Source organism: Pristis pectinata, chromosome 27 (genome assembly GCF_009764475.1).
Source record: "Pristis pectinata isolate sPriPec2 chromosome 27, sPriPec2.1.pri, whole genome shotgun sequence".
NCBI classification, from domain to species: Eukaryota; Metazoa; Chordata; class Chondrichthyes; order Rhinopristiformes; family Pristidae; genus Pristis; species Pristis pectinata.
In genome coordinates, this window is record NC_067431.1 from 20,279,713 (window position 1) to 20,300,663 (window position 20,951).

Consider the following 20,951-nt stretch of genomic DNA (forward strand, 5'->3'; position numbering starts at 1 on the left):
AGGTATATGGGATACTTTCCTTCATTAGCCGGGGCATAGAATATAAGAGCAGGGAGCTTATAATACATCTTTAGAAAACATTGTTTAGGCCACAGCTGGAGGAATTTGCCACTCTGGTTGTCACTCTGCAGGAAGGGCACAATTGCACTGGAGAGAGTGCAAAGGAAATTGACCAAGATGTTGCCTGGGATGGAGTTTTTCATTTACGGGAAGAGACTGGAGAGGCTAGGTTTGCTTTCCTTTTAGTGAAAGAGGTCGAGTGGGGACCTGATAGAGGTATACAAATTATGAGGGGTTTAAGTTGATAGGAAACACTTTTCTCATAGTAGGTGCTTAAATCCAGAGGGCATAGGTTTTAAGGTAAAGGGTAGGTGGTTCGGGGGAATCTGAGAGAATTTTCTTTACTCTAATGGTGGTTGGAACACACTGATTCACATCATTTAGGAAGTACCTAGACAAGCACCTGAATCGCCAAGGTATAGAAGGCTGTGGACTGAATATTGGTATTAAGGTGGGATTAAGATGGTTACTTGATGGTCTGCGTGAACGCTGTGGACCAAAGTACGTGTTTCAGTGCTGTAATGCTCTTTAAAAGTCTTATTTTCCTTGTCACTTTAATATTTTGGAAAATAGTTTTGGAAACTAATAAATGTAGCAATTTTTCAACCTTACTGAAGGATATATACATTTCAGTGTAAATTTCCTGTTTGCTTTAAATGGTGATCCTCCATGTACCTTTTCCTCTTACATCATAAGCTCCTGGATTGTGAGTAGAAGGAATTTGTCTGTGGTTATCAGCTGTTTCACGGAAGCACTCTGAATAGTTAATAGTATACTGGACCAGAAGACAGTATTCTGGACTGTGTAGCAAATTTTGTAAATAATAAGCACTTCTCATATTCCTCAATCTTGTCTATAAAATAAATTTTTTGATCTAGCCTGATTTTTTTCTTCTTCTTCTCCAAGCAGTCTATTTTTATTTTAAACTTAGCTGAATTGAAATCTTGCACAAAAAAAGATCCTTTGTGGTTATTTTTAATTGCTTAATTCAAGTTACTGAAAGTATTACATATCTTTGAGTAAAAATTGATTTAAAATTCATAGAGGCAGTATTGTTAACTTTCAATGTTAATCTTAGCTGCCCACATATCATGCCTCTCCCAGGCTTGCTCCTTGCTGAAAGATTTTTGATTTTCTCAATACCAAATGCATTAACTCCTGAATGAGCTTTCCTGGCATCTGGTGAACTGATTTTGAATAGAAGCATTGTAGCAGTGAATTGCAAATTGATCTGAGCAAAAGTTCAACTAAAAGCTCTTCAGCTTGCGTCCATTATGTGTTCATTTTTCTCAGCTAACATGAGTACTTTTATGAGGTTCTTCCAGAACCAAAAGTCCATGGAGAGAGGGCATTTTGGAAATAGTTACTCATCTGATTTCGGGACAGATATCTGATTGGAACCTACCAGCTACCTAATGATGGGAATCATCAAAATTCAGAGGTGTTACTTTGTGGTTTAGCAGAATGTTATCTCCTATCTCAGATAATGTAATTCATTTATTACAAATTATTGGGAAAATATTGTTTATAAGCAAGAAATAATTGAATTAGCAGGAATGGCATAGTCAGAGGCTTCAGTTTTAAAATTTATGATCACACAAGAACAATGTGATAACACATTGAAGCAAGTTTGATAGCCTTAATGCTGTTGTCACTCTGTTAAATAAATCTGCTGACAACACTGCCCCCAGATTGTAACATTTAATGTTGTTTCAGTTCTGTTCGTGTAAGAATAAAGGCAACAGTGCAAGATGCTATGGAACTTGATGAGCAACAGCATGAAGATTGCCACCAGGATTCTGATTCGCCAAGGTGAGAAGAGCTTATGGGACGATCTTTTTATTGAAATTGCACGTTTAAGAACGAAATTAATCTCACTAGCATAATGTATGAGGACCAAAGGAGAGAATGAATGTTACAAGATCCACGAGTGACCTTACTGCTCATGAGGTAGTTATGATCTGTCCTGCACCACCTAAAGTATGGTGGACAGAAGTTGAGTTATGACTTTCAAGGGGGAATTGGGTAAATGTTTGAAGGTAACAATTTTGCTGGGGAATTTTGAGAAGTAGCATTGACTTGATTGCTCTGCAAAGAACTGCTACAGACTTGATGTGCTCAGTGACATCTCTGCTGTCACGATTTTAGATAACCATTTGAGTTTCTTGTCAGAGAAAAGCAGGCAGAGTGACCTCAAGGGTTGTTTTCTCAATGCATGCTTCAGCACGATGCCATGTGCACAGGTAGGGAAATGCTTCAGTGGAGGAAAAATATGTAACTTGAATTGGTTGCTTCCAGTATAGGAAGCAGCAAACTGAGCTGACATCCTACAGGAACCGTGTTGATGGAATGGCAGGGATGGGAAAATACTCGTGCTCCCAATGGTCTCTGCCCCTTGGGGACAGAATAAGAGATAGAGGCTAACACCATCTGCATCTTGGTCGGAAGAGGTTGAGTTGAGAAAAAGGGAAGCGGAAAAGAAGATTGGTTATGTGGATACAGCTGGCACCTATGTTACCAAAACCATTCCCATAAGGCAGAAGCAGAATGGTGTGGATGCTTATGTTTGCATTTAAACTACTGCAAATATAAGGCACTCTTAGACTAGAAGTTCCACCCTCTCATGAAAAGAAATGGCTTTATGGGCACCAAAAGCCAGAGGTCCAGTTGCAATCCCAGGACCTAAAGAACACATGGTGAATGGAGAGAGTGCAGGAGGCTCAGCAATTCGCTGACATCCATGACATGTAGGTTTTTCAGTGTTATAAAAACGACTTGTGAGCCCAGTATCGAAGGCTCCACTCCACCAAGAGCCAGGAATGGAGATGAACTCATTAGGGACAGAAGGGAGTATACACCTGCTGGCAGTAACACTTAGAAGACATCCTCGACCTCTGTCCTTCATGTGAATGCACTTCATCTCAGAGCAGCCTATCTAGTCTAGCCATGGCTAACCAGCATTGTAAAGAGGTGATTGGAAATCTTTATTTGGGATCTGGATGTCAGTGCCAAGGCCAGCATTTATTGCCCAGTGATGGTGAGCTGCTGCCTTGAATCACTGTGGTGAAGGTACTCCTGAAGTACTGCCAAGTATGGAATTCCACTATTTATACCCATGATGAAGGAATGGTGATACATTTTCATGATAGGAAGCTGTACAACGTGAAGTGAAACATGCATGTGGTGGTGTTTCCATACGCCTGAAGCCCTTCTCAATAGTCATAGTTGAAAGTTTTGGATGTGTTGTGAAGTAGCCTAAGGAGTAATTGCGGTGCATTTTGTAGATGGTGCGTCAGCCACAATATGTTGGTGTTGGATGGATTGAATGTTTAGGGTGGTGAATGGAGTATTTAATCAAGTGGGCTGATTTGTCTGGATGGTGTTGAGTTTCCTGACTCTTGTTGGAGCTCCACTCATCCAAGCAAGTGATGAGTCTTCCATCACTCTGACTTAGGCCTTATGAATGGAAAGTCTTTGGAGTGTCAAGAGCTGAGATGCTTGCCCTAGGATACCCAGTCCATGATCATCTCTCGTAAACCCCTCACCGCCCAAGATGTTGACAATAGGAAATTTGGTAATGATAATGCCATTGAATGTCAAAGTGGTTAGATCCTCATGTTGGAGATGATCATGGCCTGGCACTTTTGGAGCAGGAATGTTACTTGCCACTGCCTGAATGTTGACTGGCTCTTGCAGCATGTAGGGATAGACTATGTTGTTTGTTGAGGAGTTGCAAATGGAATTGAATATTGTGCAATCATCAGTAAAATCCTCACATCTGACCATTATAATGGAAAGAAGGTCACTGATGAAATAGCTGAAGATGGTTGGGCTTAGGAAACACCAGTGAATTTGAAGCCACCCTGATTACTCATATCCCTTTAACTTTTCTCTCCATTTAGGAGAGTTTAAGGAGGAAATGCAGAGCTTTGTGAAATAAAGTTACAGATAGAGTTATTAGGTTTGGCAGGAGCACACTACTCAGGTCTACCTTTTATTCCTTAACGAAAGAGGATGAATTTCCACCTGTAACAATCCAGTTTGTTCCAAGGAATTATAGAACCAGTTGAGAAGTTATTTAATGTGGCTACTGTAATACTGCAGGAAATGTAATGATCAGTACACACCAAAGTCCCACAGGCAACATGTTGCCATTAGTAGATCTGTTTGTTAATGATGTTGGTTGAGGGGGAAAAAATAACTAGGATATCAGCCATTATTGGCATTACGAGTCAGGTTGCTATTTGGTGAATGTCCCTTTAAGGCACCTGGACAATAGAGTATTTGTGTGTGGTGTCATCAAGACAGCAAGATAACAACAACGTGCTGATGGTTTTGCTCAGTGAATTGAAGTGAGTCGAGAGAAGGGAGAGAGAGAGAGAGAGACACTGACTGCTGGTCTCCGTGACAATGGATGAAGAACAATAGCTGTGTCTGTCACTACAATCCATGTATGGATTTTTGGAGCAAACAAGTGGAGTCCACTTTGTCGTTAACCTGTAGTGGGAAACAGGTATTTCTGTGGGCGGCCACATTTCGAATGTTTTCGGGGTGGCAGATACTTCAGAACAAAGCAAAGGAGATCATCAGTGATTGAGGTGTCATATGGGTTCCATGGTGGAACATGTGGATTTCGTGATTTCTCTCTACGTTTTGTCTTCAGTCAGTGGTGGTTTTGCAAAAAGCCTTTGCTCACGTTTCACCTTATGACTTACTGAACTTTGAGAACTATTCCTAGACTTGGGGTTTGGGAATTTGCCACACACACACTTCAAGTTCAGTTTTGGGCTTAATGTTTAATATCTAACGTTTTTACTTTTCTTATTATCATAAGTAGTTATTAATAAAATAGTTTCTAACACATATATGACTCAGTTTGTCTCTATTGTTGCTGGTACGTAACATTGGGCTTCAAATAGTGCTACAAGATTGTATGGTTCATTTGAGGGCAGATAGACCTCAACTTGTCTTATCTGATAGATGGCACCTCTTACTGTACTGTAATATGCTTTCAGTACTGTCAGATGCTGACACAGATTTTTGTGCTCAAGTCTCTGAAGTGAAACTTGAACATGCATTTTCTAATTTGTTGAGTATGCTTCAAGCTGAGTTGCAACTGATACCTAATTTAAAATAAATGTCAAAAACATATCAAAACATTCAGCATTGACTCCACTTTTTAATCATTCAGTGCTTGAATTCATGTTTACCTAAGTAATTGCCTGCAAATCTGTATTGAGACATTGTTAATTAAAGCGGTGTCTTTTCTCTCCTCAGTCAAATGGAACATGTGCCAGTACTGCAGCCCCTAGAACCAGTGAACACAGCAACCTCAAATACAGAAGGACAAGATGACTTTGTCACTGGTAAGCATCAAGTATTGTGCAAAAACATGGAAATACTTTAATGGGAGCACTTGGACTGTCAGGATCTGAGCTTGAGAGTCTTCAGATTTCTGCCTAATGTTCTTATGGAGATGTTCTTATAGCCAGGTGTTTCCTATGTTATTAGCTACAGTGGCAAAGTAGGCCAGCAAGTGAAAATGCCAGGCAACTTGCATTGTCATAGAGTAATGAACTATGAGGAGAAGAAACTAATTATTGGAAGCACTGTTATCACTTTATCAAAATAAGCCAACTAAGCAGGTTGTGACATTCTGAGAAGGTCTGTACCAAGGAGCAATTTGAAGTGTTTATGACTCAATGTATATGCTTTTACTAATTGCTTGTATTTTTGATGTCTGAAAAAATAACAGTTGAGATTCCATCAATAATCCAGCTCATTAAGGTAGTGAATTAGTCAGTGGTACATTCCTGAAAGATGGCTCTTTTCGATCTTTAAAGGGTTCCTTTTAAGGGGAACTTGGGTAACACACAAGTGAGAAAGGAACAGAAGCATAAACTGTTAAAGTATTACAGACTTAGATGGGTGGAAGCTCTCATGGGACATCAATATTTGCATATACCATTTGGGATATGTTTCTGTGTTGTAAACTTATTTTGTTCCTCAGAGGGTTCAGTCCTCAGTCATTCTTACAGTGGCACAGCTAATAGAGCTGCTGCTTCTCAGCCCCAGAGGCCTGGGTTCAATCCTGACCTTGGTTGCTATTTGTGTGGAGTTTGCAAGTTTTCCCTGTGACTGCGTAGGTTTCCTCTGGGTGCTCTGCTTTCCTTCCACGTCCCAAAAAAAAGTGGGGTTGGTAGGTTAATTGGCTCCTGTAAATTGCCCTTAATGTAGGTGAGTGGTAGAATTGGGCGGGTGGGGGGTGGTTGATAATGTGGGGAGAACAAAAATGGGATTAACATCGAATTAGTGTAAATGGGCGGTTGATGGTCAGTGTGGACTCGGTGAGCCATGGAGTCTGTTTCCATGCTGTATCTCTCTGACTCTGAGGAATTACTGAACTGCTTTAGAATACTCCTAAGGTGAAAAGCTAGAGATCAAGATCCATATAGGTGCTGATGACATAGGTAGAAAAATATTAGAGGTCCTGCAGGCATATTTTGAAAGTTAAAGCAATTCAGAAGCAGGTTCTTAAAAACAGAAATCTTTACTCCTGATGCTACATGTAAGAGCATCCTACAGAGGAATGTGTGATTCAAGAGTTGGTGCAAAGAGAGGATTCCAGGGGTATTGGGTACAACTTTGGGGAAGATGAGATCTATATTAAAAAAAAAAGACAGGTTGCACTGCAACAAGACTGAGGCCACTATCCTCGTGGGCAGATTTGCTGGTGCCATAGAAAAGGGTTTCCACTAGCTGGCCAGGGGATGGGAGGCTACAGGTAGTTTCTGAAGGGGGGAAAGCAGAGCTGGAAATGGAAGGCAAAAAAGTTAGAGTTTGGAAGGCAGAAGAAAATGTTGCAAAAAGGTCAGCAAAGGAGTCTAGCTAAATGATGTACCTAAACGCAAGAAGTATAGTGCATAAGGCAGATAAGGTTGAAGGCACATAAAGGTGCAAAGTATGATAGTTGTTACTGAGACACAGGTGGAGGAACAGAACTGGCAGCTTAACTTTCCTGATTAGAGTTTTCAAAGGAGATGAGAGAAATTAAAAAAAAGATTAGTGGCAGCAATGTTGGTTGAAGAAACAATTGCAGCAGTCAAAAGAAATGAAATGTTAGATCATCAAATGAGAACAGAAATGGACTTGTCACATTACTGGAAATGTTATGGTAGTCCAAAGGAGATAGAAATTATAGAAAAACTTCTGATCAATATTAAAAACCCAAGAGTAGTAACGTATATAGGGATTTCAGTTACCCTAAAGTTAATTGAGATACAGTCAGAATAAAAGATGTAGAGGACATAGATTTCCTAAATTAATTAAGGAGAAGTTTTTAAAATTCTAAATTGGGGTGGACCAATTTTAGTAGAGTGAGTAATATTTTAGTAGAAGTGGACTGGAAATAGCTACTTCAATCAGTTTTAGAGCAGTTGTAGGCATTAGATGAGGAAATTCAATGGGTTCATTGCAAATGTTCCCAGAAAGCTAGAGAGCGAAATCTAAAGCCCCCAGATGACAAAATACAGAGAGGGTAAAATAAGGCAAAAAAGGGAAGTTAATGAAAATCAAAAAAACTGCAGGGAATTGTTGAATTTTGGGTGATGCACTGTCTGCTTGCATCAGAGCTGGCCAGCTCTTTAAGTTATCCATTTGTAATAACTCCGTTTTTCTCTCTTCACTAACACCACCTGACCTGCTGGGCATTTCCTACACTTCTGACTTGCATTTCATAGAGAAACAGAGCTATTGCACAAGGGCAGCAGATAATAGGGAAGGATAATGAAAAGTAGGCTCTTATTCAAGAGGGTTGGAGTATTAAAATAGGAAGTTTCATTGCAACTCTGCAATGCACATGTGTGGCCATATCTGGAGTACTGTGAACAATTTAGGTCCCCTGATTTAAGGAAGGATATTATTTCATTGGTGGCAGTTCCAAGAAGATTGACTCGGATGATCCAGCGTATGGAGGGATTGTCCATTGAGGAAAGCTTGTGACCCAATGAAAGGCAATTCTATTGAAACACATAAGATTCATAGGGATCTTGACAGAGCAACCACAAAGAGAATGTTTCCCTGCATGGGAGAATCCAGAACCAGAGGGCATGGAGTTCAGATAAGGGGGTGCTGTTTTTAAGACTGAGGTAAATAAGAATTTCTTCTGAATTTTTGGAGCTCCAAGAAAGAACTGTGGGAGCAGAATGTTTATGTATATTTAAGATTGAAATATGCTGGTTTCTAATCAGTAAGGGATTCAAAAGTTATGGGGAAAGGGGAGGAAAGTGGGCAAATTTTGGATCAACCATGATCCTATTGAATAAAAGATCAGGCTTGAGGAGCTGAATGGTTACTCTGTTCTCTCTCTTTCCAACTTCTCTTGTTGACCTATCAACCAGATGGTTTTATCAACAGCAAATGAACTAGCTTGGTGGGCACCATGGTCGGCATGGACAACTTGGGTTGTAGGGCCTGTTTCCATGCTGTATTAATCTATGACTCCATAACACTTTATCTTCATGCCGACCCTGGCCTTGTCCTTTCAGAGATACACCCTTTCTTCTATCCATCCCATCTCTGCAACTTAAAACTAACATTTTTCTCTCTTCTCAGCTCTGACAGCAGCATTTCACTAAGGCTCCTTTATTATTACCTCTCACACCCACAAATGCTGTCACCCAGGAGTGCAGGGCTTCAGGTGCATAGAAAAACTATCACCTCCCAAGTCCATATCATCCTGGCTTGGACATGTATTTCCCATTCATTCACTATCTTAGCTGTATCCTTGCCTGGTCTAAAGCTTATGATCTTGAAATTTGGAAAATGAACATCTGCTAATAGGCACTGCTAGGTAAGATCATAACAGAGAATCCTCCAAAGCTTTTTAGAAATAGACACAACCACTGTTGCACTCATGATCACGTTATATTGTGCATGGAAAAGCTTGCTGTACTATTTAGTGAGGTTTTTTCCAAGCAGGTTCTTTTAACCCTTACAGCCATATTAGCAAGTTTTAGTATTGGGACTTGTTCACACGCTCTGGTATTTGAAAGCCAGAAATGAAATTCTTATTGATAATCTTTGTTCTTTTCCCATTAGAATCTAAAAGTTCAGATGATGATGACACCTTCACTTCTCCACTACTTGCTCTGCTTGAGCAAGAGGAAAAGAGAAGAGAGATCAGGAGCGAGAAGAAATCGAAAAAAGGCCTGCTGTTTCAAATCACAAGCGATGATGGGTTTCAGATCCAGTGTGATAACATTGAAGGTAGATTTAATCTTCTGACCATGCGCGTGTGGAATGAGGGCTTTGATTCTAGGGTTTGATACAGAGAATATTTCCATCTCCTTAGAAACAAAATGATTAACAGTATGATTGCAGTTAGGCCACTAAGGGTTGGCAGAGAAATCATTTTATTTCCAAGTACCTCCTCATAATTAGACCAGACTGACATTAGAATTTATCTGGGACTAAATATCGGGTAGTCCTGATCACAGTTATTGTATAGCTTTTTTTATTTTGATACTTACTTGATTTTGAAGCTTGATAATAAAAGCTTAACTGAAAAGTAGTTTACAAACCATTTAAGAGAGACAATATTCAACACTAGTGAAATAGATGTTATGGCAGTACAACAGAGATTTGAAATTGCTGGACAAGGTTTTAGACCAGGGTTAATCCTCAGTACACATATCACAGTACACTGGAGCACATGCGGTTCTTTGGACTCTATTCCCTGAAAAATCAAAGTGCATCATGGAGTTATCTTTTCTTATTTTACTCGATCCCAATTTGTCATCCACAGTTCCGTTGATTGTACTCTGGTCCAAGTAGGGTGATTGTGGATTCGAATTACAATACTTTGACTTGTCCACAAAATTTCATGCAGTACTGAGGAAGGTTCATTGAATAATGAACCTTTTTTGTTTTGGATAAAATGTTGAAAGACCACAGGTTCCTTTGTAGGTGGAGGCAATATATCCTGTGGCAATATTTGACACAGAGGAGGTGAATTGTCCCAATTTAATTCAACCTCACCCTGCATCCTATAACCAATTATCTGGTGATAAGTATTGCTGAGATGTTGCTTTCTGCCCATTGACTGCTGATTTTATCTATGGTATTCTTCAAAAGAGTACATAGACTATAGGGCACATTAAAACATCTTGAGATATGAAAATCACAATGTAAATGCAAGTTGTCTTTTATCCTTTTCAACATTGACAGTGTATAGCACTACTTCTGGGTTTCCAATTTGGGGAAAAATATAGTCCAAACCACGAATATGATTAAGTTTGCTGTAGTCTAACAAGTGGAATTATGGATCTGCCTAACTAATAAGAAGCTGAATTTTGTGGCAGTGATGGAAAAAAAATAATTCGGGCCAACTTGTTTTGCTTCTAATTGTTGTAACCTTTTTGTTGTAGAGGGGTGGAAGGTGTTAACAGACAAAGTACAGGAAGCTCGAACCAATGCCCGTTTGAAGCACATATCATTTTCTGGTAAGGAGTATTTACTGCAAAGGGAATTCCATCTTTAAGGTGGCTGATTTAAAAAAAATGTTTTACACTTGGACACAGGCGAATCTATCCCACAGCAGAAAAATTAACAAATGCGTTCTAATTCTTATCAACTGTTATCTCATCTACAGTGAGTTTGACTGCCTGACGTGATAGGTTCTTGGTACATTTGTTATGTAGATGGAGCCTTGCTTTATGGAGGGAGGACTGTCAGTTTGCATCATGCACTTTCCTAATGTCAAAGGCTCCAGGAGCTATTATGCTCATCCATTAATCGGCAAAATAGGTGAACACTGGGATTTTAAAGTACAATGTTCTAACATGCTAATTTGTAAAAGCTTGTTCTACAGGCTTTAACACTATTCATGGTGTTTCTGGTGTGAATTTTTTTGCCCAGATTGCATTTACTGTTCCCTATTTAAATCTGTTTCCTTTTTTAATCGTGCTTTGACTCATCATGTTTGACATCCAGCTATGTGCATAATGTTGCTTTGGTGATAGGATAATTTTGAGGGTCACCTGTTCCTTCTGCTAATGTTCTTTGCTTATCTTAGACAAAGGGATAGGTCATTCAGTTCCTCGAGCTTGTTCCAGCATTCTGTTTGATCGCTACTGATCTACTACCGATAATGTGAATCCCACCTTCTTATAGTGTTTCTGTTAAGTTAACCTCAGTTTTGAAATTTTCAACCTTCTGCTCCCCATTCCCCTACCGCTCCCCACCCCCCCCCCCCCATCCCAATCCTAATAGATTTTTTAGGGAGAGGTTTTCTTATTTTTAGTCATGTGGAGAAATCACTTGGTGAAGGCCAAGCTGGATATGAGGTTATGCCTCTTTATTTCTGGTCTCTCACCGGAAGAAATATTTTCTCTCCACCTACACTATCATCTCGCTTGATTGTGAAAACTTACCAAATCACCCCTTAATCTTCTATTAGTGATCAGAAGCTTTCTACAATCATAATCCAACAATGCTTTCTGTTGACCTTCTCTCATTTCAGTGGAATTGGCATAATAGGAATGGATAGATTATTTAGACTAATCGAGGTTAGTGCTCTCTGATGGCAAATCCAGAACTTTGAGATCATAGGCTGGTTATAAGCATGCATTAGTTTATGCTTTTGCTTTTCCATTTGCAGGGATAAATGGCCTGAAAATGCTGGGCATTTCCCACGATGCAGTGGTGTTCCTAATTGAACAGCTTTATGGAGCAAAGCGTTGCAAGAATTACAGCTTCAAGTTCCATAAACACCAAGAAGTAGATGAGCTTCCTATCAATCCACATGGTTCAGCAAGAGCTGAGATACACCAAAGGTAAACCTAAGACAGAAGCTTATATTCCAGCTGCTTACTGTTGCAATGGGCTTATTACAGATAGCAACATTACTACACATTGCATTGGAGTGTCAAGCCATTAGATGTAATATATTGGTGACAAGGATTTCACTAAAATATACTTGATGCATTTTCAAGAGTTGTTTGCTTCCCACCCTTTTAGTTCTCTTTTTTGTTGTTGGCAAAAGAGGAAAAATCATGGCATCAATAGCCTGAACCTGGATTTTGTTCTAAATATAAGAAATATAGATAAAATTAATCACCAAGGTTGAAAAATGAGAGTTGGGGTACATTGAGGACCTGATGATGTCAGCCCTGGGTTTGTATCCTTTCCAAGACAGGAGATAGCAGTGGACACCCTCCCCACTGCGTGCATAAATATTCCCCACCGACCCCACCCCTCTGGAGCTCTTTGTCAGGACCTGCTTTTGAGAATCTATGCACCTTTTCACTAGTAGGTAGAAGGATTATTGTTTTGAGGACTGCAGCAGGAGAATGATTGCTATTAATTTCAATGCTGAGAATTCACGCTTCATCTTGTAATTATTTGGTATTGGTTTATTATTGTCACTTGTACCGAGGTACAGTGGAAAAACTTGTCTTGCATACCGATTGTACAGGTCAATTCATTACGCAGTGCAGTTACATTGCATTAGTACAGAGTGCATTGAGGTAGTACAGGTAAAAACAATAACAGTACAGAGTAAAGTGTCACAGCTACAGAGGAAGTGCAGTGCAGGTAGACAATAAGGTGCAAGATCACACAAGGTAGATTGTGAGGTCAGAGTCCATATCATATAAGGGAACCGTCCTATTGTCTTATCACAGTGGGATAGAAGCTGTCCTTGAGCCTGGTGGTATGTGCCCTCAGGCTCCTCTATCTTCTGCCTGATGGGAGAAGAGAGAATGACCCAGGTGGGTGGGGTCTTTTATTATGCTGGCTGCTTCACCAAGGCAGCGAGAGGTAAAGACAGAGTCCAAGGAGGGGAGGCTGGTTTCCATGATGTGCTGGGCTGTGTCTACAACTCTGCAGTTTCTTGCGGTCCTGGGCAGAGCAGTGGTCATACCAAGCTGTGATGCATCCAGATAGGATGCTTTCTGTGGTGCATCGTTAAAAGTTGGTGAGTGTCAAAGGGGACATACCGAATTTCTTTAGCCTCCTGAGGAAGTAGAGGTGCTGGTCAGCTTTCTTGGCCATGGCATCTACATGATTTGACCAGGACATGCTATTAGTGATGTTCACTCCTCAGAACTTGAAGCTCTCAACCCTCTCAACCTCAGCACTGTTGATGTAGACAGGTGCATGTACACTGCCCCCTTTCCTGAAGTCAATAGTATCACTAAGTGATCCATAAGCTGTATTTCAGAATGCCTGTTTTTGTTTTGTGAAAATGTGAAAAATTGTGCTGATTTCAGCACCGGAAATTGCCAGTTAGCATTGTTTGAATTTGCCTGCAGGTTCTGAACTTCTGTGAGTGTAGGACTCGAGGATTGATTAGGTGCTATTTTTATTAAGTTTTATATATGTGGGCTCTGCACATCCACTGAAAGTATGAAATATGCTTGCTGAATTTCATCCATGTTTCAGGCTCGCTTGTATGAGTGAAGAGATGCATAGATTCTCAGAAGCAGGTCCTGGTGGAAGAACTCCAGAGGGATGGGGTTGGTGGGGAACCCTAATGCACGCAGTGGGGAGGGAGTCCATTTCCATCTCCCGTTCGCTCTTGTATAGCAGGAGATGTTATTATACATCCTTTATTCCCTCTTTAGTCCCCCAGGATCCTAATAGCCAAGCATTTCCTTTTTTCCTGGTGACTCCTGAAAGATCAAGTATGAAACAGACACTTGGTCTCTTTGAATTCTTCAAGGATTTTTGAATAAATGTGGAAATTTTTGGGGAAGTCTTGAAAAGTGTCCCAGAAAGTCTCCACAATGTGTTCAAACCTGGAGTAGAAACAACAGTATTCAGTAAAACACCTTAAAGTACTGCTCAGTAACAACTTGCAAACCCCCAATCAGCTATTGTAAGACAGTATTAGTTCAAATGCCAGCTACCAAAATGCCACTGTGCTCCTACAACAACAAAACCCAATTTAAGCAGCAATCACTTTGTGATTCTCCAGGTGGCCATCAAAGTGTAAACTTTAACTCTGTCATGGAGTCTTACATAAAATGTGCTTTGCAATTTTGGCTCGGGGCCTTATTTTGACCACCTCTTCTCCCCGCTCCACCCCCCCCCCCCCCCCCCCCCCCCCACCCCTCATGCATCTCTTTAGCACTTAAAACAACAGAAGCATCACCTGTGTTTGGCCAAAGAAGGGAAAAGTTGTGTTGAAATTGCCTCAAAGGGATTCACACATTGCTTTGTTTTATTTGCACAGGAAGTCAGCATTTGACATGTTCAATTTCTTGGCTTCAAAACATCGGCAGCCACCAGATTATTGTCCCAATGAGGAGGAAGAAGAGGAGGTGCAACTTAAATCAGCACGGTGGGTTCAAGTAATGGATTGTGAAACATACACATATTGCATTTGTATATAAAAATATAATGGGTACTATGTATTCTTCACAGATAGGGAAGATATAAAATAAAATGCAAAATATTAGAAATAGTTAGTTGGGTGGCATCTTTGGTGGAATAAATAGTTGACTTTTCAAGTTTGATCTTTGTGTAAGATAAAATGTGAATGCAGACAGACACCTGTCAGGTCCATCAGCATCTAACTGATAAATTCATATTTTAGTGTTAAATATTCTTAAGGTATTTTTTTAAGATTTCAAAATAATTAGGATATTTGTTAAAGAACAATGGAAATGTCATTTATTCAAATGGGGTCAGCAAATAACTGAAGCAAGTTGATATAGTTTGCATCTCATTTGCACTGCCTGAGAGATTGTTTATTCGATGAGCAGGTAATACGGCAAAGGTTATCATTGTAAGCGTGTGGCAATTAGCATAATGATGAGCCATACAAGGTCACTTGCATAAGTAACTTAAACAGCTAATTTCTTCACATGAAGCAAAGTGTCATTTAACATGAATGGTATATTTTTGATTGAAGTTCAAGTACACATGCTGGATGTGTTGGCATTAATTCTTCTGTTAACCTTAAGGCAGGTTTGAATAAAGTTTGTCGTTAACATGTACCTAAAATATGCTAGTCAGAAAATGTTCCCCATAATTTGTTTATATCACAAGTTGGGTGTGTATTTAAAATAAAATGTATATTATTTCATGGGGTTTCAGAAACTAAATTGTAGGGAAAGTTGTACATTTGAAGTGGGTAGTAAATTAAGGCAATCACAGTTTTTCTTCTGTTTAATATTTCCCCAAGAAATAAATATAATATTTCTGAATGTTGTACATTATATGAACCAAGTGCCATCTCTTTCTTTAAACTTGTAGACGGGCAACCAGCATGGACCTTCCTATGGCCATGCGATTCCGGCACTTGAAAAAGACATCAAAGGAGGCAGTTGGTGTCTACCGGTAAGGGGAAAATATATTTCTGCATAGTGCTCCTAGTTTATGGTAAAACTTTAAGCCATTAATAAGATGGTGATTATTGGCTGTGTTAATGTAACTTTTCACAGTATTTTAAATTGCTGCTTTTCTGGGTTACTGTCATGCTGAATAAAGTTATCCTTGATCCTTACTGACCACGCAAGAAGGAGGTCATGTTGAAGTATGCCACAAAAAGAAAACCAATATTATGCAATTTTTTCTTAATCAAACTTTCAACAAAACTTTCAAATTCAACAGTTTACTCATTAGCCCTAGAAGGACCTCATTCCGTGCAGAACTACAACTTGGGAGGCCACAGCCTCTAACTACAAATTCTGTGAAAAGCTTAAAAGCTGCCATGAATAACAGAATGTTAGAATAGATTCAGTTGGCCAAATAACATGTTGCATTCTTATGCACTGCACAGTGATCAGCACTGCATGAGAATATTTTGATGGGTATGTATAGAATGATCTGTCTGAATGGCATGCAAGCAAAAGCTTTTCATTGTATCTTGGTACATGTGACAATAATACCAGTTACCAATGATGCTGTATGTAGAATCAATCATTACATGGGCAGTATTGTCTACCTACAGATTTTTTTAACTTATTGTCAGTTCTTTACATTAAATCTTGATGTCATCTTTCTAGATGTATATTTATTTGATTAACCATTGAAGAATCTTCCTTTGGTTGGCCACTTTGATCTGTCAACATTTACTAGGATATGACTGGAGACTACTGAAGTTGGTGAATCATTTAGACTTCCTTAACAGTTAGCATAGAGCATAAATTTGTATCCTATCTTCTGGCTGTGTTTAAACTCTGATTGGAAGAGGGAAAAAGGACAAGGTTATTAAATGTAGAAGTCCCCATCAAAGACAGAAGAAAAAGGAATATAGAAAAGAACCTGTGTGAAAGACCACAATATCCATCATTTTCACTCCATTCAGAGGTTACCTGCGGTTATTGTGGAATAAGTTTCTCTCCCGAACCATCCAAAGGTCTCTGTTTCAGAGAGTGCTAACTTCCATAATATTCCAAAGCCAGGAAAGAGGCTTCTCTGACAAATCAGTATGTAGAGATGAAAAAAGTTTTAGATACTTGGCCCCATCTGCACTAAACTGGCAGATTTTGACAAAATGAATACAATGAATCAGATGAGCTGGTGTTGAAATACGAGGGTCAAGCATTCATCGTAAATTAAGGGCTAAATGATAAATGCAAGCTTTATTTAATGTAATTCAAAGGCAATACCATATGGAGAAATGGTAAAGCTTTTATTATAAATACAGGGACATGCAACATCATATTAAAAAGGTGGTTAGTGAGGCTAGCAGAGAACAGAAATAAAATCATACTTGCATTTATAAAAGAAAACAACAGAATATTCTCTCAGTATTTAACTATAGGGGAACAGTCTAAGAAGCTAACAGTACCATAGTAGTTGCAGTCATGCTTGGAAAAATATTGAATAATGTTGTTCCATTATTCAAGAAGGGAAATAGGGATAATCCTGGAAACTATAGACCAGTGAGTCTCATGTCAATGGTAGGGAAACTATTGAGAGGATTCTTGTGGATAGGATTTATGAGCATTTGGAAAACCCTGGCCTAAATAGGACAATCAGCATGGCTTTGTGCGGGGCATGTTGTGTCTTACTAACTTGAGTGAGTTTCTCGAGGAGGTGACGAAAGTGATTGATGAAGATAGAGCTGTGGATGTTGTCTATGTGGATTTTAGTAAGGCGTTGGACAGGGTCCCTTATGGGAGGCTCACCCAGCAGGCACTTAATTACTAATTTAATTAGTTCAGCACAACTGCGTTGGCCAAAAGACCTGTTCCTGTGCTGTACTGTTCTATGTAATATCCTTCCTTGTACATACAGTATACTAAGAAAGTAATGAACAGAATTCACTTGAATCAATTGCTGATGTAACTGACCTGCAAATCAAAAGATGAGTGCTCAAAAACAGGATCCAAGGGTATAAAAAAAAATTGTGGGTGCAGGAAATCTGAAACATAAGCAGAAAGTGTCAGAAAAATTCCACAAGACAGACAGATTTGATGGAAAGAGTGAGTTAACCTCTCAGAACAATGACTTTTCATCAGAAAGCTGCTGATTGACCTCTTGTTCTTTCTTTAATGCCATTTAAAATAATGAAATTGAAAATCAGGAGCATCAGTATGGCAATGACATAGTAAAGAACAAAAAGTGCTAGACTTCATTTCTATCCAGTTAGCCTGGTTGACTTATTTTGACAGTGCATTCTTGTAGGAATTATGCTGTGGTTGGCTCAGACTTCCAAAAAAAAATAGAAGTTTCACACTAAAGGCAGTTACGTAAGGTCAGAGCTTTGGTGATATAAAGATTAACATCAGGAATAGATAAAGCTTTGGCTGTAGATAGACGAGCAAAAATTCTCATGAGTTGTCAGTGATGTGTTCCAGGAAGTACTAACGGTCTGGATTCAAAGATTTAAAACAACTTCGCACATGTCCTCAAACTAGGAGAGTGTATGATCCTGAAGAACCAGCTCAGGAAATATAACATGATTTGTACCAAGTGAAATTTAATGTTGATGTATTTAAAATACTGTCTCTAGAATGGGAAGATGGGAAATGTGCAAACATCATGATTAGTGTTAAATTTGAGTTGAAAGAAATCTGAGGATATTGGTTGACTGGATGTTCAACATGTCCACCCATAAGAACAACAATTATCAAAGCTAAGGAGATTGCTGAATTGTTCAACTAATTCAGTAGTATACAAGTTGGATGAGATCTTTCTCAAACTGTTATGCACTAGTCAGCTTACACCGTGAGTGTTGTTCCCTGTTCTGGTCATGACATGAAGACATTCAGCACTGGAGGCAGTTCACAAGGCTGGTCCCTAATGTCAGAGGTATGAGGGAAAAAAAATTGGGTAAATTTGGACTTCTCAGCTTGGCAAGAAAGAAAATGAAGTGATCTTATGGAGAAACATACAAGGCAGTGGGTGGTCTGGAAAATTGTGAGATCAAGACAGAACAAGGTTCAAACTATTAAAAGAGAAATTGAGAAGCAATGTATGCAAACTTAAAAGTCAATCACATGAGATTAATTTGAGTAGAATACAAAACAGTCTGGAAGCAACTATTTGACACTTTGTGGAGATAAGTTTTTGTTGACAGGTGAAGCAGAATGTGCTGTATGAGCTACCTCAAATGTAACCTCCATGAGGAGCAAACAGCTTCAATGGCACTGAGCCGAGGAGAGAAAAAGTAACCGTCCCTGAGTAGATAGGTCACTCTATCTGGAAGTGTGTGTGTGAGATCTCAGTTGAAGACTGGATTGAGGTCATCTGTGTTGAATCAAAAACTGAATAGCTTGTTAACGTTTCATGTTTAAAGCTGAGACACATGAGTGGTATTGGGCTTGATAGGTGAGTGTATTTGAACCTATGGATAAATACTCTAGTTTGAGACAGTGCCTTCAAGACGTGCTCAGAAATAAATGGTTATCTTCCGATTATATACGACACAGCCATTTCTTCTCTTAACCTTATGTTGTGAGGGGTTTTATGGTTGGTAGACTGCTATTGATTTTTTTGAGCCTTTCAACATCGTCTTTTAGCTTTCATTCTAAGCACGAAATGAGTGATCTCCATGCTTGCTTTTTTTTGTAAAGGAATTCAATTATGTTTGCTGAAGCACTTATTTCTAGGCCAGTGGTCTTGAGGGGAGCAAGATCTATCATGCCTGCAGTGGCGTGCAAAAGTTTGGGCACCCTGGTCAAAATTTCTGTTACTGTGAATAGCTAAGCGAGTAAAAGATGACCTGATTTCCAAAAGGCATAAAGTTAAAGATGATGCATTTCTTTAATATTTTAAGCAAGATTACTTTTTTTATTTCCATCTTTTACAGTTTCAAAACAACAAAAAAGGAAAAGGGCCCGAAGCAAAAGTTTCGGCACCCTGCATGGTCAGTACTTTGCAACACCCCCTTTGGCAAGTATCACAGCTTGTAAACACTTTCTGTAGCCAGCTGAGAGTCTTTCAATTCTTGTTTGAGGGATTTTCGCTCATTCTTCCTTGCAAAAGACTTCTAGTTCTGTGAGATTCTTGGGCCCTCTTGCACGCACTGCTCTTTTGAGGTCTATCCACAAATTTTCAATGATGTTTAGGTCGAGAGACTGTGAGGGCCATGGCAAAAACTTCAGCTTGTGGCTCTTGAGGTAGTCCATTGTGGATTTTGAGGTGTGTTTAGGATAGTTATCCTGTTGTAGAAGCCATCCTCTTTTCACCTTCAGCTTTTTGTTTTACAGACAGTGTGATGTTTGCTTCCAGAATTTGCTGGTATTTAATTGAATTCATTCTTCCCTCTACCAGTGAAATGTTCCCCGTGCCACTGGCTACAACACAAGCCCAACATTCCTTTGCTCATTGGGCCAAAAAGTTCTATTTTAACTTCAGTCCACAGGACTTGTTTCCAAAATGCATCAGGCTTGTTTAGATGTTGCTTTGCAAACTTCTGACGCTGAATTTTGTGGTGAGGACACAGGAAAGTTTGGAGGAAAAAGGGTGCAGGTTTCATGAAAAGAGCACCTCTCCAACTGTAAAGCACAGGGGTGGATCGATCATGCTTTGGGCTTGTGCTGCAGCCAGTGGCACGGAAACATTTCACTGGTAGAGGGAAGAATGAATTCAATTAAATACCAGCAAATTCTGGAAGCAAACATCACACCGTCTGTAAATAAAAAAGCTGAAGCTGAAAAGAGGATGGCTTCTACAACAGGCTAATGATCCTAAACACACCTCAAAATCCACAATGGACTACCTCAAGAGGCACAAACTGAAGGTTTTGCCATGGCCCTCACAGTCCCCCGACCTAAAAATCATCAGAAATCTGTGGATAGACCTCGAGCAGTGCATGCAAGATGGCCCAAGAATTTCAGAGAACTAGAAGCCTTTTGCAAGGAGGAATGGGCGAAAATCCCTCAAACAAGAATTGAAAGACTCTTAGCTGGCTACAGAAAGCGTTTACAAGCTGTGATACTTGCCAAAGGGGGTGTTGCTAAGTAGTGACCATGCAGGGTGCCGAAACTTTTGCTTCGGGCCCTTTTCCTTATTTGTTATTTTGAAACTAAAAGATGGAAATAAAAAAGTAATCTTGCTTAAAAAGTATTAAAGAAATGTGTCATCTTTTACTTCATGCCTTTTGGTATCAGGTCATCTTTTAATCGCTTAGCTATTCACAGTAACAGAAATTTTGACCAGGGGTGCCCAAACTTTTGCACGCCACTGTAAGTCAGTGCAGTGAAACAGCTCCATTTTCATACAGTTTCACTTGGATCTTGAGATAATCACTTCAGTGATTAGTGGTTGGGGGATTGCATTTGGGGTAAGGGGAATGGGTAGGAAAATGAAACCATGCAGTTGTGTTGTAAATTATTAAGAACTGAAAAAGTTTCAGTAAAATTGATAACCCATCCAAGCAAGTTAATGGTATTAATGAAGTAGTAGAAAAGTTATTTTTTCTGTTACCAGAC

At 39.5% G+C, this 20,951-nt stretch overlaps 1 protein-coding gene across 4 annotated transcripts in view; it reads left to right on the forward strand.

The window, feature by feature from the left end:
• Nucleotides 1-20,951, forward strand: part of kmt2a (lysine (K)-specific methyltransferase 2A) — a 126,143-nt gene that overhangs the window by 95,605 nt on the left and 9,587 nt on the right. For all 4 annotated transcript variants that reach the window (XM_052039673.1, XM_052039675.1, XM_052039676.1 and 1 more), the window contains 7 exons: nt 1,777-1,872; nt 5,338-5,426; nt 9,160-9,327; nt 10,488-10,562; nt 11,720-11,894; nt 14,297-14,404; nt 15,322-15,405. In XM_052039673.1, the coding sequence (XP_051895633.1) occupies nt 1,777-1,872; nt 5,338-5,426; nt 9,160-9,327; nt 10,488-10,562; nt 11,720-11,894; nt 14,297-14,404; nt 15,322-15,405 (795 nt within the window). The remainder of the gene's footprint in view (nt 1-1,776; nt 1,873-5,337; nt 5,427-9,159; nt 9,328-10,487; nt 10,563-11,719; nt 11,895-14,296; nt 14,405-15,321; nt 15,406-20,951) is intronic.